The 18,028-nt window shown below is 43.4% G+C and overlaps 1 protein-coding gene across 4 annotated transcripts in view; it reads right to left on the bottom strand.

The window, feature by feature from the left end:
• Nucleotides 1-18,028, bottom strand: part of NAXD (NAD(P)HX dehydratase) — a 366,910-nt gene that overhangs the window by 177,911 nt on the left and 170,971 nt on the right. For all 4 annotated transcript variants that reach the window (XM_086934749.1, XM_086934752.1, XM_086934751.1 and 1 more), the window contains one exon: nt 5,988-6,138. In XM_086934749.1, the coding sequence (XP_086790875.1) occupies nt 5,988-6,138 (151 nt within the window). The remainder of the gene's footprint in view (nt 1-5,987; nt 6,139-18,028) is intronic.

The raw sequence follows: 18,028 nt of genomic DNA on the forward strand, positions 1-18,028 counted from the left end.
GGTTTCATGCTGGCCCTACACTGCAAGACATGCTGGTGATAAACTTCGGAACAGTCAAAACAGATATGCATAACTATAAGCACCACCCATTCTCATGGGTGGACAGAGTGGTCATTTTGTATATCCATATTGCCTGGAATTCAGCATTATAGTCAAGTCTTGAGTATCAAAAGCAAGGATGTAAACTATCTTCAAGATATATGCATAGAATATATTTGGGAAGGGAAAATGACTTGGAAGGGGGGGGTCATAATGCATGTTCAGGGTGAGCGAGTGGAGTTTAGGAGTGCCTAAGTTTCTGAGGTACTCCTAGCAGTACAACTGCGCTTCCAGAAAGAGTGAAGCAGAGTGTTTGAAGTTGGGTGTATCATAGACCGCCACATTCTTGCCCATCTCTTTTGGGAAGGTACCTAACTACCAAAGTGTCAGAGGTCTGCAAGGCTTTACATGCTACCAATAGCCAGGTCCACATTTGAGGCACAAGATCTGATCTGCATCACCCTGAGATTAACAAGATTTCGATCTCATAACCCTCGAGGAATCTATGACTGAAATCCTGAGATGCAAATCAAGCTCCCCAGAGGATCCCTGCCCTCCCCAGCTTTTTAAATCTTTGGCCCATCTGCTGAACCCGACACTTACCAAGATCTAGAATAAGTCACTAAAAACCGGCAGCTTTCCGGGTATCTGGAAACAAGCATTCTTATTACCTGTACTGAAAAAATCTAATGCGGATCCAGCTGTGCTCAGTAATTTTCGCCCAATCTCCCTATTGCCAGCTCCTGCAAAAATACTAGAGAAACTGGCACATTGTCAGTTAGCCAAGTATGTTGAGACACATGACCTCTTGCATGACTCAATCTGGATACCGGACAGTTTACAGCACTGAGACAGCTTTTATTCAAGTGGCAGAATCTGTGACAATGACTGAGGATGCTGGAGCTTCTGATATGCTAGTTTTATTAGACCTGTCAGCAGCATTCGACACGGTAGGACACTCAATCCTACTGGATAGATTAAATCAGCAGGGTATCTGTGGGGTGGCACTCTCCTGGATTCAGTCCTATCTTATAGACCGCACTCAACAGGTTTATCTACAACCTTTTCAATCTGCATTTAAACCTCTAAGGTATGTAGTGCCTCAGGGCTCCGCTTTGAGTCCACTGCTTTTTCATATCTACATGGGGCCTCTCGCAACGCTCATCGCATCCCAGGGGGTGAAAGTAGTCTCCTAAACAGATCATACCCAGCTGGTGTTTTCGTTCATAGAACATTCTGAGTCCCCCTTTCTCGGATTCAAGGAGTGCCTGAAGGACATCTACAAATGGATGAACTGCAACTGCCTAAATCTAAATGCAGATAAGACGGAAGTCCTGTTCTTCAGTCAGGATTCTCCACCCTCTACGGATCTTTGGTGGCCAGTAGAACTGGGCTCACCACCAGTCCCGACAAAGACAGCAAGGAATATAGGCATTAAATGGGAAACAGATTTGTCTTTCTCGGTTCAAGTCAGTCAGATTATCTCAGCTTGCTTTAGAAAGCTGACAATCTTTAAAAAAATCTTTGACTTACTGCCGGAGGAAAGCCCCAGGATCATAGTCCATGCAATGGTGACTTCGTACTTGGACTACGCCAATAGTCTATATTTGGGGCTGTATGCCTACCTGATTTACAGTCTACAGATGGTGCAGAATGCAGAGGCAAGCCTAATCTGGCAGGTACCTTTCCGCCATCATATCTCTCCTCACTTGAGCAGCTACACTGGCTCCTAGAGGATAGAATTCAGGTTTCGATGGTTGGCTATAGCCTCTCCTACAATCTCTGCATAGCGCCGGGACACCTCTATATGAGGTAGCTGCGGGCTCTACAAATGCTTATTGTATCTCCCTTCACGCCGCTATGGGAAATCTAGGGCCTATACTTGGAAATGGGTAAGGTGACCTCAAGGTTGGAGTCAAAAGGGCCAATCAATTCATTTGAACAGATCAATGAGAATTATGGTGTTTCTGAGGCAGATATTTTTCACTGTATCCAAGTTAGGCACCAAATCCAGCCTCCAAGTTAGGCGCTGGGTCCAGCGCCCACAGGTGATGGTGGAGGCTACTAAAAAGTGGATGTCGTTCAAAGAATTTCTTTTGGCGCAGAGGGACTCGCCACATGCTGCGACATCTATACATTTTTAACAACACCTACAGCCCTGTGCAAACTTTAATTTCTGAAAAGCATGGGGACACGAACTGGGCGAAAATAAAAGGCGAGATATACTCTTCATGGCGAATCGTTTCTCCTTGTATGTGGCAGGGTCCAGGCGCATAAAACACCGCACAGAATGGTGACATAACCCACCATTCTCTCGCCTTCCTGGAGAATGTGGAGATCGAGCGGAGGTGGGGAGCAGACGGGAAGAAAGCGTGTCGTTTTTTTTTCTTTTATCCTATTAGCATGTACGTTTTTTTTTCTATACAGTATTTATGGAAAGGCGGGCCGACATCGGCCCAGCCGCACGTATGGCGGGGCGCACCGGCCCCCACCCGCCCCCGGGTTCGGTTCCCTGGTGACCCGGAAGCAATTATGAAGGGCTGATTCAAATAGATTTTACATGGGACCAGAATTGGGAAGAGGAGGTGAATAAAGTGTTGTAGGCATGTCATATCGCGCCATGAGAAACTATATGTCACAGCCCTTTTGGAATCATGACAGAACAAATTCCCTCCCCCAAAGACAATTTGGATAGTATGTCTACTTCAAAGATAGTAAATGGGTCTCTGGAGTTGATGTACGAGAGAATTAAAACAACACAATCTGTTTACAGTCAATAATATTACGATTAAAAAAAAACACACAGGAAGAATGTTTACTAATTAAGAAGAGGATCACTGAGTTTGAGTAAAGTGAGCCTCTAAAGAAGATGAAGGGGAAAAAGCTTTCTATAATCCCTTAAGTATTGTTACATTTTTTAATAATGCAGCAATTTTGAGTGATGGCAAGTTTTGGTACATAAGCACTTGGCTTTATGCATAACTGATCATAGTGGGGACAATAAGGGGGCTGCTGTTGGAAGAAAAAACATTTGGGGCGGATGGATGTGTGAGCAGAAAATGTGGTGAAGGTGGAAGACAAGGGTAATGTGCTACGTGAGAATTCTACAGAGGAAAATGTCTTAGGAAATGGTGAGAAGGCAAAATACACACAATTGATGGACGGAATGCAGAACAAATCAAACCATTCACAACCAGTCAAGAGATCTGGGTTAAATCCACCATTCGTTTGCTCACCATACCACCCCAGGTTAGACCTGGCCACATGCATATCAGTCTTGACCCTGTGTCTCATGGGAACAGTCCAGCCCGAAGTGCCAAGCCAGGTCCTCCCTGGACCGGAAGCAAGAATCCTAGAACCGGTTTCGGGGTTTCACCCCTCTTCAGCCAGGATAGCTGGATTCCAGTGGCACAGTGAGCCCAGGGCCCACTTCTGGGCATACCTGGCGCACTTAGGGCGGAAAAGCAAAAGACACACAATTGATGGACGTAACGCAGAACAAATCCAAACGTTCACCCCCAGTCAAGAGATCTGGGTTAAGTTCATCCTTCTTGGGTCTGGACTGTTCCCAAGGGGCACAGGGTCAAGGCTGATTTGCATATGGCTGGGTCCAAACTGGGGTGGCATAGTGGGCAAAGGAACAATGGATTTAACCCAGATCTTTTGACTGGGGGAGAATAGTTGCATTGTCAGAATTCCGTCCATCATGTGTTTGCTGTAACACTTTTTGCCCTAAGTGGGATGGGTATGCCAGGAAGGGGGTCCCTTGCTCACTGTGCCACTGGATTCAAGCTAGCCTGGCTGAAGAAGGGAGACATACCCTGAAACCTGTCCCAGGATGCTTGTTTCCGGTCCAGGGAGGACCTGGCCTGGCAGTTCGGTCTGGAATGTTCCCATGGGGCACAGGGTCAAGACTGATTTGCATAAGGCTGGGTACAAACTGGGGTGGCGTTGTGGGCAAAAGAACGATGGATTTAACCCAGATCTTTTGACTGGCAGAGAATGTTTGCATTGTCAGCAATCCGTCCATCATTTGTTTGCTGTAACACTTTAGGAAATGGTGAGGAAGAACATGTGGATCAGTGTGAATCTGTTGAGCATGACTTTGTAGAATCAAGGAAATGTATTTGAATCATGAGCACTAATGGTCAGCCAAAGTTGGAAACTAAGACGGGAAGATTTGGAATAATTATTTTTACACCGAGAAAATGTAACGTTTTTGGTGGAAATTAACTTGCATGAACTGGGTTTGTTACAATTTCATTATAGGGTTGTAAATACTGTATTTTCTGTTTGCGTAAAAAAAATGGTCTTAAATTCTGAAATTCTTTTTTTTAATTTCGACAAGAGAGAATGTGTAGTGTTAGTAGTGTTTTACTTTTGCTTTTTTTGGCATCTAATTTCTTTATTTTGCATTTAGAATGCTATATTTGATATGTCGTCAGATTTAGAAAGGTGGTACTGATGAGAGCAGTGGATGCTGTGCAACGTCGGCGGCTGCTAGATATTTGGAAAAGACTTTAGAATGAGGCTTGCCATCAGCCATTTCACTGGCTCCTTTGGGCAACTAAAGTCCCTGGGGAAGTAATGACAGAGCAGTTTTTTCACTGCTTTGAAGCAAAAGCAGTAAGTGGATCTCCAAATCTGTGTTGATGTTGCCAAATAAAACACACAGGATTATAGACGGGTAGGTATCAATAACTGGACTGTTCTCCATAAGAAGATCCAAATGATATCACAATGACAGCAAAGTTGTGTTGTCAATTAAGTCAAATGGAACACTGAAAGGATACCTAGTATGACTCCTTCCTTCCTCCGGACATCCTTTAGTAATATTTGCTGTCCCCAAGATTTTAAAAATACATGACATGATGTCATCCTCATTCATCTCTTACTGGTCTTGACTATGCTGTGGTCAATGGCTATGCCCTTAGCTGGTTCGGAACATGGCATAGTGTTGCTGTATATACAGTTCTGTGGCAAGCAGAGAAGGCTGCAGGTGATGGAAGAAATTATGCTATTGGGTGGGGTGGGATACAACACCTCATCATTCACCATTCCATCACCTTCTTTATGTGTCAGCAAATTAGGGGAGGCAGTAGTTCGGTGCTTCCCCTTCATTTCCTTATGCCTTATAAAATCAGCCACCTTCCCACACTGACTTCACAGTAGTGAAATACTTTTTAGGTCGAGCCTGCTCTGCGAGGATCGCTGTACTCGAGTAGGGAACTGAAGCTCTGCCCACTCTCCGGCTTATTTTTCATTGGCTTACGTCATTGTCCACTGTTAAACTGAGGCTGTTTATTGGTCAATAGGCTTAGTAGTCCCTCCTAAGTACTGCCTGGTCTCATTTTGTAACCTCCCATGGCAACACCCTCGATACATGTGTTGTTACTTGGTAGGTTTTAGTTGCAGCCTCCGAGCACTATTTTCTCAAACAGCTTTGTCCTGCCTGCAAAACACTCCTTTCTAACACTTTTACAAATTTTTATAGCACAGGCGCTGGCATTTGCAATGTAATAGGTCTCGCATTTGCGATAGTTTAAGCTATTGGCATTGTAAATAGCAATGCCTTTTATCTGTTTTGAAAACAAAACATAAATAAAAGGCATTGGCATTTACAATGCCAATAGCTCAAACTCTCGTAAATGCAAGACCTATTGCATTGTAGAAATACAGTGGATAATCTAAATTCAAGTACTCCATCAAGCAGACGCCTTCCTATGGAAGTGATACACAATAATTAATAGTGTGGTGGTTATGGCTCAAAACTGTTTAGGAAAAGATTTTAAAATGTTCTGCCGTTGATCAGCTGTCTTTTTACTCTGTCCTCAAAATCTGCCACCTCGCTACATACTGTCTTCTTCCCCAGTCCTTTTTCAAAATAAAAAAAATACCCTTTCCACAACAAGCTACACAACAATACTCCATGACTATGTTTTACTTACTCTTGACATCCTCCAACGACACCTATTTTTCCATCTTGACCTTTATGCTTTTTCGTATTAAGTGGAGGAATAATATTCTTTGCCAATTGATAAATGTTTTCCATGTCCTTAATTGAGTGCGTTGAGCGGGATGAGAATAATGTCTCGACAACTGTAAAATGGACAGATTGAACATGGTTATCAGAGTTCATAATATATGGAAGGTTCAATAAACAGATATAAAAGCATTTGGTCTTTTACAAAAATTACAATCTACAGAATAAGGCTACAACTTACAAGTGAAGTATTCACTAAGTAGAACAAGTACTGCAAAGCAAGTTATTCTAGCATTCGATTACAGCCTTTTGGTTTTGTTAATGCTTATTCTGTCTTGGTATGGGTAGTATAATACATTGCTGCTGGAGCTTACAGATCCTTGCCAAGCTTAACAAAAAAATTGAAAATGCAAACATATTTTCCGGTCTCAAAAACACACACATTGTCATAGCAGTCCCTGACACGGAAGGGAATTACTTTGTGTGAGGATGTGCTCCTAGTGAAAAAGCAAATACCAACACTCAGCGTGAAGTTAGCCAGCGGCTGAAGTGGGCTAACAACTGCCTCACTGCTGAAGAAGGCGGGAGAAAAATGTGAAGGACACTGCAACAAAGTGGGCTGGCTGAAAAGGCACTGTAAGTAATTATATATATTTTTTTTATGAAAATCAAAATGTCTTGGCTTGCACCAGACCTAAATACGACCTATACCAGAAACCAATGTTTTCCATAGTGGTTGTTTTTTTTTCTTTAGACTGCCATGATGAAGATATCAATCACTCAAAATGAGGATTTAAAAAAATGTAAATTCTGTAATTTTTAGTAATATTTTGACACAACCAAATGAGATACAAGCCCCTTGAAGGTCTAGTTAGAAGAGATACCTTTTACTCACCTGTCTGGTCCTTTATATTGTTTTGAAGCTTAATAGAAAACCCTGATCTCATTCTGAACATACAATGGAGACTTGGTCAAATGACAAATAAAAAAAATATATCCATATTGGATAAATGAAAGTGTGTAACTTTTTGCAACATAGGTAATCATTAGATTTCAAACCTTCTAAATTTACAGCAGGCAGTAAGCTGGTTGTACTGGAGATGACTGAAGGCCAGAAAGCGTGAAATGATTTCCACTTGTTTTCTTTAAAAATCTCACTTAGTAGATATTATGCATGAATTTCCAGGGACCCACACCAACTGCCCCGGATTACATAGGTGTTTGATCCCTGGCAGGAAAGAGGACTTCATAAATACGCTCTAATCAACGGAGAACAAGCCAATTAAACAAAGTAGTCTCAATACTACTTAAGAAGCTGAAAGCTGACTTAAATACTAGCCAATTAAATTCCAATATTGAAACTTTCCTAGCCTAGAAAAAATGAAAGGGAAGTTTATTTTATTTATTATAAAGTTTTATATAGCGCAAACAAGATCCCGAGGGTTATCAGAGCATTCAAATTGGAAGCCAAAAGATTCCTTATGAATAAAATTTCTACCCTAATTGGGCTAGGCTCATCTGTTCGAAGACACTGTTTCCTACGTCCATTGTGCCAGCATTTGTTTCTGCTCCTCTTTACCTCAGACTGTGACCCCCTTCTTTGCCCGCTTATACCCGTTTTATTGTATTACCCTCCATGGTGAAATTGTCCTTGAATCGGCGATTAATCCTGTTTTTTCTGTCCTTTTACTCCTACTTGATGACAATTTTGTATTTATGTCAGTCCTTCAATCTATTAGTCCAATACAAATATGTGGAACATTAGAAGCTAGGCCACAACCATCAATGGGAATGCAGACCCATAATAGGGTTGGAAATTGCAGTGTAACTTGAGAAGAAATAAAGGCCATCAGGCAGTATGAGCCTCCCTGACCTATCTGCAGCACGACACCTACGACTAAAGAATCCTACAATTATTGTAATCACAGGTGAAGAAACCTCAAGAGACATTCACGTTGGTAAGTGATGTATTCCCAGAGAAATTGAATGCAGAATTTCATCAGGAAGAATAAGCCCCTCTAATACGACCCCACTGCAGCATCCGCAGACCACCGCTCTTTGCTCCACATCCAGCAACTGTCACTGTACATCTGACACCCTCACATTCCATGTGGACACCCACAACATTCCACCATACATCGCTCACAAGCTAGAAAGCCACTGTCAAGTTCCCACAATAGCTACAGCCTTTGTACTCTGCAATAAAGGAGTCAACACATCTGGATACGATTCATCAAGTTTGTCAGTAGCTAGCAATGCATTCTTTTTTTGGAACTTTTTTCATTGTTATTTTATTTATCACATGTACGCAACCTGTCGCACACAGTAGCTACATAGTCACTGCTCTACGTTTCTGTAACAGTTCATGTGACACCACCCAGGATCTGTAGTGAAGTGTTATTTTCCAGCAGTATCCGGTTCCCCCAGTCCAAACCATTATAGGTCCTCCAGCCCCCACCAAACAAACTTATGTGAGCAGCTTCTCCCTTCATAAACTGCCCATTCTCCTTCCATACAAGTCATCATACCAGCTGACCATATTTTCTTGGATGGAGTAAATTAATTGCTCCACATTCTGGCTATGTCTCTTTTTTTCTAATATAACACCCAGGTTACAGAAACAGCATTTGCTTTCTATGAAGATCAACATCACTTGGGATCCCAAAGACCAGGAACTGAGGGACACTAGGCACGGGGAACTCTGCGACCGTCAACAGCTTGACTGTTATAATGGACCAGTGTCTTCAGATCAGGGGGCATGCCTATATGGTATGAAAAATGTCCCCTCTGCTTTCCCACAGAGCACTCATATTGGGGACTGCACCCTTCCCACTTTGTAGTTTCCCCCTTTTATAGAACACCCTGTGGAGCGCTTCCAAGCTTTAACAGGTATTCCCCGTGGTGAATCAGTGCTGCCTTCCAGTCGATCTGCTTCCCAGGCTACCCTGAGTTTTAGTAAGAGGTCAGGCCTTTTGGTAATAAGAGTTCAATAAAGGAAATGGCTTAATCTATAAACTCTTCTTTCAACAACTTAGTTTCCAATGGTTTGCTATTGGGAAAGTCTGTCCAGTCTGCCCCCGCCTGCGGGGCATGTCTGAGCTGTAGGTATACATATCATTGGGTGGGTGGCAAGTCCTATTCTTCCTGCAGGTTTAAAAAGAGTTCATATAATCGCCTTGGATTAGGTTCCCCAATTTAGAACTGCCAATGAGGTTCCATTTTTGAACCACTTCAGTTTCCCCACTGTCTGCAGCAGGTTGCCCTGCAAGAAGGATGCTTTCATTGTAGGTCGCAAGAGTAGCCATGGTGGAGCCGAACATATCCATTCTAAATGGTTTCCAATATGGATAGTGAAGATAGAAAAGTGGCTCAAGAAAGGAGAATGGTTCCTTCAAGATCTGTTCCACTTTTGTCACCGGGTCTCTAATCAGGGATGAACCCTATTCATGAGCAAACTGAAGCTGCAATGCACAATAATAGGGTCTTATATCTGGTAGAGAAAGGGCACTAATGCATACTGAGCGCTGTAGTTTCTGAAGGGCTACTCTAGGTTTACCTCCACTCATGAGTAACATTTGCAGGATTTGGCCTATCTTATCTTCTCAAAATAAGGGTCCAGTATATTCCAATAAGTGTTCTGGAGGGTATAGAGGATTTTTAGGTAAAGTAATCATTTTAAATATGGCTGGACCCCCAAGAACGAGCAAGGAAGCTTCTGTCACTGTTCAACATCTGATTGAAACTCTCTGAGGCAGCTCCCTTCCAGGTTATTTTTTCCAAGCAGTCAGATTAGTGCGGAGTGATCTCTATACGAAGATAGCTGAAACCCATCCTTGACACTGTGAGACTATGGGGCACCATCCCAACATCTGTCCGGTCTCCCAGTTTGTATAAAATCGACTTGTCCAATTAATTCTTTAGACCAAGCATTGTTCAATGTTTCAGAACACTGACAAAATTGCAAGTGAAGACAGCATGGGCTTAGAAAGATACAGTATAACATTGTCAGCACACACTGAAATGTTATCCGGTTCCCCTGCGACCTCAGGCAATCCTACTATATCTGTTGCACCCTAAGCCAGACTGCCAGCAGTTCCAAACAGATAGCGAAGATCAGCTACGATCGAGAGCATAATCGTCGAAATGTGTCTGAGATTCCCCAGTTTACTCTTGGCATCGCCATGGGATTCCCATAGAGCAAGGGAACCCAGTGACGTTAGGATTTGGAAAAGGTAGGTCTAATTGATATAAATGAACACTTTTTCTGTGTCTAATGTTATAATGATGAATGGCTCAAATGTATTTTTTTATCTTATCCATCCAGTTGCACAGTTGTCGAAGATTGAGTTGAGTGGGCCTCCTAGGTTTGACTCCTTTCTAGTCTCTATGGACCACTCTCTCTAGAGTAAAAGGCCAACTAGTAGTGCAGAACACATCTCAGCATTCTTTGGAGAACTGAATAAGTCCAGCCTTGGATCAGACATCAGAGAAACGTTGGAGCAAGAAAAACAGTGATAAAAATCTTGAAAGCAACAGGCCTAATGTAAAGTGGTAAGACCCTGGGACCCAACTGAATTCTAGGTGAATTCTAAAAGAGGCTCTTGTCTGAACTGGGTCCCAAAATTCTTAAGGCTAGGTATAATTCTGGGGAATAGGCCCGCGACCTTCAGCATGCAATAATTTCTGAGGCTTAGACCCAGTTTCTCACTGAACAGTACAGCATTCATAGGGAGGTTAGGGGACCAAACGGTCTCATCGGGGGGAATAGTCATTCCCGAACACAAACTGAGGCTAACTCTGTTCATATATGGGATGTGGAGTGTAACTGCTATTCACCACACGCCCGTTTTGGTTGAAGATGCATACGTTTTGAGGGTAGGGCAACAGATGTTTAAGATGCTTCCTGTGAAGAAGTGTGGGTTAGTGGGAGTTGGAGATAACATAGGGGAAGTTGGGGGTGGGGTGCTGGGGTGTGCACCAGTCCATATATTTGGGGAGCACCCGGGCAGTTTTAGGCTCAAACAATAGATGGCTGGTAGGGGTGAGAGGAAAGGACAACAGCAATATTTATTATTTAGGGATTTGACGTAAACTGATAGTGTATATTATTACTAATGAAAAATGACTGAGCTGATGGCACACCTGGGGCTGATTGCATTTCTGTAGTGCTGAGATATTACCCAGCACCCATATGCGGTAACCTAAAATCCAATGCTGGAATGTGAAATAGCTAGTCAACGAATTAAAAAGGGATGTGGTATCCCAGTATTTACACACGGCCTCCCACAGAAGAATCATAATTTAGGAAATCACTGCAAATGACTGAATATGTAACGCTGGCACACTGGTTCACTAAAGGGTCAAGAGCAATGGCTACACTAGCTAGCGCAGAAAAATCTGCAGTTCCTAAAAGAAGAGGCATGGCTTGGCCTCTGGGATAGATATGTGGAGATACGAGGAAGGTGTTCCAGAAGATCCATCACTGTTGCTGTGCAAGGAGTGTGTATACATTTAAAACAGACGGTTCTCAATAAACTGGGACCAATCCACTGGCAGCTGATGCTTCACTGCACATAACTGCGGGCGACTTTAACCATGAATAGGATAGGACCCTGGTTAGGATGATACTCATGCCAAGTCCTCCTGGTGGTCTCAGCAGATTAGTACAATTTAATCATGCTATGGTCCAGGTAGACAGGTAGGTAGCAAAGCAATAGACATCAAGGCAATACTCAATTTTTGTAGGAGTCCACAAGACATTTCCCGGAATTGATTACTTATTTGTCCCATTCAGTGAAAACTCTGACCTCCTGAGGGCGAGCTATCTAATAAGAGGGCTCTCAGATCATGCCCCATCTGGGTTACACCGGGAATGAAAGATAGTTCTGTAAAAAGGTAATTGGAAACCGGAGAGTTGGGCGCACCAGGACAAAAAGATAGTGAATGCACTACATACAGGCACCAAACCTTACATAAACAGAGAATTAATACTCTGTGGACTCACCAAGAGTACTGTGGGAAGCATACAAGACATCCTTCGAGGCAGCTCGCAGCACAGTATCTCAAAGACAGAAATGGAAGATACATTTCACGCACCGAAAGAAGGAGACACTGGCACAGGAAAGACTATACGTTGATACAGGGTTGGAGGCAAGACTTCAGCTCCTAAAGGCCACACACTGATGCACAAAGCAGCTAAACAGTTTGGTTATGAGACGCACAAACAAATTGTACATAGTGGGAGGCAAGGTGGGCAACCTTTTAACCTCACTGAGTAAGAGAGCAGAAGATGGGTTAGAGAACTAACTATGGATGATGGGGTGACAGTTAATAAGAACCGGGATTTGGCACTCGCATTCGAGCATTCTTACCACTCTCTATATAGTGAAAAGGCAGACTGGTAGTGCAGAACACTTCTCAGCATTCCCAAAAGAACTGAAGAAGGCCAGCCTTAATTTAGACATCAGAGTAATGCTGCAGCAAGAAATAACCGTAAAGAAAATCTCTGATGCAATGAGCCTAATGTAAAGTGGCAAGACCCTGGGACACAATAGAATTCCAGATGAATTCTATACGAGGCTCTTGTCTGAATTGGATCCCCATATTCTCAATATTTTCAATGAGGCCAGTGACAAGTCTAGGGAATTGGCACCTGATCTTCCTCATGAGAGGATTTCTTTACTCCCCAAAAATGGAAAAATGCTGTAATGCCTGTACTTCTAAAAGACCCAACTCTCTAGTAAATACCTAAATTAAAATATTAGCAAAGCGTCTAGCAAACGTCCATCCCATTCTGACTTGCCAGGATTTCTACTGTTAAGTGCAGCTTGACCATTATTAATAGTGAGTTACTAAAAATAGTAATGGTCAATACACCTGCAATTTCTTCCTCATCACCCCCACTAGTGCTGCCCACATGTTCATCTCCACTCCTGGAGGGTGACCGTTTCCCCTGACCTCTTTCTTGACACGTAGTTTCACGGGCACGACATCTGGGTGGTTCCAATTTCTTCCCCATTGGACTTCCTGTACAAGTCAGTTGGCCCCTGAGGGAACATCTCTCCTCCACCCAATCCCATTCATCCTTTGGTGTTTTTAAGAAAGATTTATTTTGGAAAGAGACACAGAGTTAAGCCGGGCTATAAGAGCACATCGTCTAGTTACATGGCACATAAATTTTGTCTGTATGCTAAGAAAGAGCGATGTTGTTGCTGTAACAGGCATGTGTAATCGGAGACCAACATTACTTTCTTATCATCGATCCAGGAGTATCTGGCCCTCGCTTCCCTCAGGATCATGTCCAAAGAAGGGGTTTGAACCGCCAGGCCCTGTGTGCACTCTCTATAATAGAACAGTGGGAAAATAAGTCAGCCAGAAACCACATTTTGAGCCAGATCAGAAGGAATTGTATCATCGAGAAGCCCTCTGTCCCTTCAAACACCCCAACCACATGCACATTGTTTCTGCCTGTCCTGCCCTAAGCGTCTTCTATTCTTTCTTCCAGGTGATTAAAGATAGCTGTGAGGTATAAATTTCTTCTTTTTATAACGTTGGATTAACTTCTACATCTGATTTATTTGTCGAATCAGGCGGAAATTGATTTTAAACCCATCCTTCTTGCTCTCTAGTGCTGAACTGCAATCTCAAAATGCAGTAGCATCAGGCCACTGAGCAGGGACTGGTTTTTGGCATCGAATGTCGCAAAAAAAATTCTGGACTCTGCGCTTTCACTCCAGTCAGTTGCATGGGATTTTACAACTTTGTCTTTCCCCATACCAATGTGAGGTGGGACTGTAAGTCAGGTCTACATCACTTCGCCACCCTGATGGCTCTTAGTCTCCCAGCCCCACATCTGTGTGTGGAGCAGTTTATTAAAGGAGAGGGAAAGACCTCCTGAGCAGGTCAAACTCTGTGTTCTGTAGCAACAAACAGGGCCTAGGAAATCACACATTGCAGAACCAGTGCCTGGTGCCCCTATCCAACCCCTTCTCTTCTTCTGCACTCAGTCCAATAAGGGAGTGGAGGAGGGGGGGGGTGCAAGCTTCTTGGGGCAGACGGGCTCGACAGCCATATTCTCCCCTGCGCCCACTCACCAGGCATCCAGTCTGATTCCTCTGGGGCTCTGCATCTTAGGCTGGATATTGAGTTCCATGGACTCTTGGATCCCTCTAGTCAAGATGGGGAGAGGGCAGTCTGGTCTCCCCACTGACAGCAAGGTTAGCTGAACCCGGTCACCCCGTTGTCCCCCATGGGCAGGCTCAGGCCTATTCAGTGTTGTGGCTCAGATCCCAGGCCTAGCACCTCTTCCCTCATTTATACACCGCTTTGCAAGGAGGAGGCTGCACCCACCAGGCCGCCGTCACAGCAGTCCTCACTGGTCCACTGCTGTTGGACACACCTGGTCAGCTGTGCATCACCGCTGTACTTATACAAGGCAATCCCTCCTGCATTCATCAGGCATCAGCTAGGTGGCTTCTCCACATATTCCAACCAACAGCAAGCGTTTGTCCGGTACGATCTTCGGTGGTTCTGGAGCTCAGCACTCTGGCTGGGTGCAGGATCTCGGATTTCCCCAATGGCACCAAGAAAGCATCTCTTGGGAGGGGTCCTGCAGCTTTGTATCCTAGGCCACATCCTGGATGTCTACTCATTTCGCCATTTTGTGCCAGGGTCCGTGAGTAGAACTGCCAGACCGGTCCTATATTGCCTTGTCTCACCACCTGGCAAGAAACTCCCCTCCCAAGCATCGACTCTTCGGAGGACAGAAGCACAGGTTATATGGTTGTCCCGAGTGAGCCATGTTGGCCTTCAGACCATGCCCCACTGCAGAGCATTCTTATCACTGCTCTTCAACATATGCAAGTACCCTGAGTCAGTTAATTCAACACTATCTACAACTGAATAGTCATGCAGACAATACTTGAATTCACATCCATCTAAAAAACAAAGACAGCTTGTGGCAATGCAGAAGGACCAGTTTGAGACTTGTGTTAAATTTGGAATCAAATCCTGAGGAAGTTTTGGTCACATTTACTGTAAATTGTAATAAGGTGTCCGAACACTAATTGGCGCTTAAGTGCCAACATCCTCCCAAGCCCAATAAATGGTTTAACAAATCCTGCTTGCGTGCTCATAGCAACTTTATTAAATTACTTAAAATCTAATGACATTGACCATGCTATGGTAGCGGAGAAAACTGTATATAAAGGTAGAGGCTGCCCTCAAAAGTGGGATCAAAAGTGGGGGTGTTGAAATAAATATAGGGGGGATATCTGTATCTCTCCCACTGTGGAACTTAGATAGGAGAGAAATGCAATCCTGGAGGGGGCGGACACAGATGGGATGACCTAATTCCCCGTGCCGACAAAAATGTGCAAAGTGGTGACTCCCAGACCTGTGGACATAAGTGTACCCTCTATACTGACCATCATACTGCTCAATGTTATTGTTGATGCTCCAGAATCATAATGCACACTTTATTTGTATTTGAATGTATGTATATACAGCTGAACTGCCTATGTACTGTCTTTGCTGCTGATGTTTTGTTTTCTAATAAAAATTGTTTAAAAAAATAAAAAATACTTAAAATCTCCCAGAGGGACTTGCCAGAAATTAGGGTCACCACAAAGCTATATGAAGAGGCTCAGAGGTTATCACGAAGAGAAAAGAGAATAGAGGAGAGGCCTGGGAACAGCTTACTACTGCTTGCACTAGCAAAGCTCCATCACAATTATGGGGGGTAGTTAATGCTCTCTTTTGTTCTAACAGTTCTAATATTAGTACAGACATGGACATCCCTGAGCATATTTGGTTTGGTCACTTTACTATTCTGTATCATTAGCAGGAATCCACCTGTAATGAGAGTAACTCCATAGAGGACTTGATCAGTCAGAAAGGTACCGAACTGTCAATTACTGTTAAAGATGTTATTTCGGCTGCGAACAGAATCCAGAGCAACAATGCATCAGGGCCTGTAGACCTCTTTAAGAACAATCTGGCATTCTGGGCTCCTGCCCTGGTAAACGTGCTGTGCAGGTCATTTAGGCCCCCCTAAATACTGGACCAGGGCAATTATTGTCCCATGTTTTAAAAAGGGAGATAGAAGTAACCCCCATTGTTACCGGCCAATATCTCTAATCACCTTGACAGCCAAGGTATTAGGCAGTGTGTTGTTGGACCACCTTGAAATATGGGCTACCAAGAAGGGCATCCTATCATCGGCACAGTATGGTTTTAGACAGGGTCTAGGAACAGTTGACCAGTGCCTAAACCTTCACTTAATTATGAGTAAATATGTTTATGTGGAAAATGGATGTCTTTAACAGGCATTTATGGACTTCAGTGCAGCATTTGACAATGTAATAAAGCCAAAGTTGTGAAATATGTTAATAAACAAGGGTGTTAACCCAAAAGCTGTCCACTTACTAGCATAGCAGCGCACAGCTGATGAGGGTAGTATGAGATTTGGGCCAGGTGGAGACACACCCCCTACATAAAGCTCAAACAAGCACTGCTAATGCATCGGTTTGGCCTATGTGATGAACAATGAGCTATTTTCATCAATCACCATCCGGGAATAAGGAAAGAGATCCCTGACACATATCAAAGGAGTGGAGAGGACGTGCAGCCACAGCTGCTGACTCTGGAGATGGGGATCCCGGTTCGAGTCTTGGCGGCGCAACATTCTGTGATTTTGGACAAAAATCACTCAATCTCTCCCTGCGAGCTATATAAATTTGCTGAAGAAAAAAAAAGCAGAAAGAGGCAAAACTTTGTGGAGAAATAGTTCCACCAAAGTGGATGTTAACTGTATTTGGACTACGGGAAACTGATAAAAGAAGCAGATGAGGAACATGCATTGGTAAAGTAGGAAAATATGCTACAACCAATAGAATTGGAGGAAAAGTAAGCGGTAAGCACAGGAACCAATGAAAAGCCAGGAAATCGAGGGGGCTGGATGAAAATCCCTTTTAAGGTTTACATTAAAAGCAATAGATTTCACAAGCACAAGTGCTGAGCAAGCAAACCTAAGAAGAGTACCAGTAGGTACTCGCAAATTGCTCATGCAATTTCAAGGGTGCAAGGGTGTCAAAATGACACTGTGTTGCACCCCTGAAATTAATCTGTGCACATATGTTGCACACACACATGCCCTAAGGGCATGTGTGTGCGCAACATGAAACTTTGAAAAATGCACAAAAATGCATTTTTTAAAGTTTTTGCAAATTACCACGAAGTTCATATTCATGGTAATTTGCTACTCCTATTAGCGAAATTGCTAATTTTTTTACTTTAATGCATTGCATTTAGGGAACTCTATTTGAGATTCCTTAGATGCAATCACAATTTAAAGAATCGCAATTTAGAGATTCTTTAAATTGCGATTTTTTCATTTGGGATGATGCATCTCAAATGCAAAAATACCGGTCGCAAACTGGCTGATTCCGAGAATCTGCCCATTTGCAACCGGTTTTTCCTTTGATGCATGTACCTGTAAGCCTCCAACATAAGGGGGATATATTGAAATTGGTGCCCAACATGCTCTGGTTATCAGTCTGGCGAAGACCAGAAGCAGCCTTAACCCAGACAGTGATTTTCGATTGCCTTAAGCTGGCAGTGGCCAATAAAATGAAATGGCTCATGCATATTAGAGAGGACCTCTAAGCGATTAAGAGGATGGCCTTCATTGATAATCCACTGTGCTTTAATAGCTCGGCAAAAGCCATGGTAAACTGTGAAGTAATAAAACTTCTAGTAGAGAGAAGACTGGCGGCTGACCTGAAGAAGAAGTCAGTCGATTTAGATCTTCACCTGAGCACCACCCTGGACATTAAACGCTATCTGCTCATGATACTACGCAAACAAAGGTGTTACATGGCTAGATTTAGGCCGGGAATAGTGTATTTTCTGGTGTCTTATCCCATTCGGCTCAGTGTCAAAAACGTGCCTCCATTTTGAGTCTTTCAGGATCTTCTTGTTAAGGGATGTCATCGTTCCGAGTGTTCA

This window comes from Lissotriton vulgaris, chromosome 8 (genome assembly GCF_964263255.1).
Source record: "Lissotriton vulgaris chromosome 8, aLisVul1.2, whole genome shotgun sequence".
NCBI classification, from domain to species: domain Eukaryota; kingdom Metazoa; phylum Chordata; class Amphibia; order Caudata; family Salamandridae; genus Lissotriton; species Lissotriton vulgaris.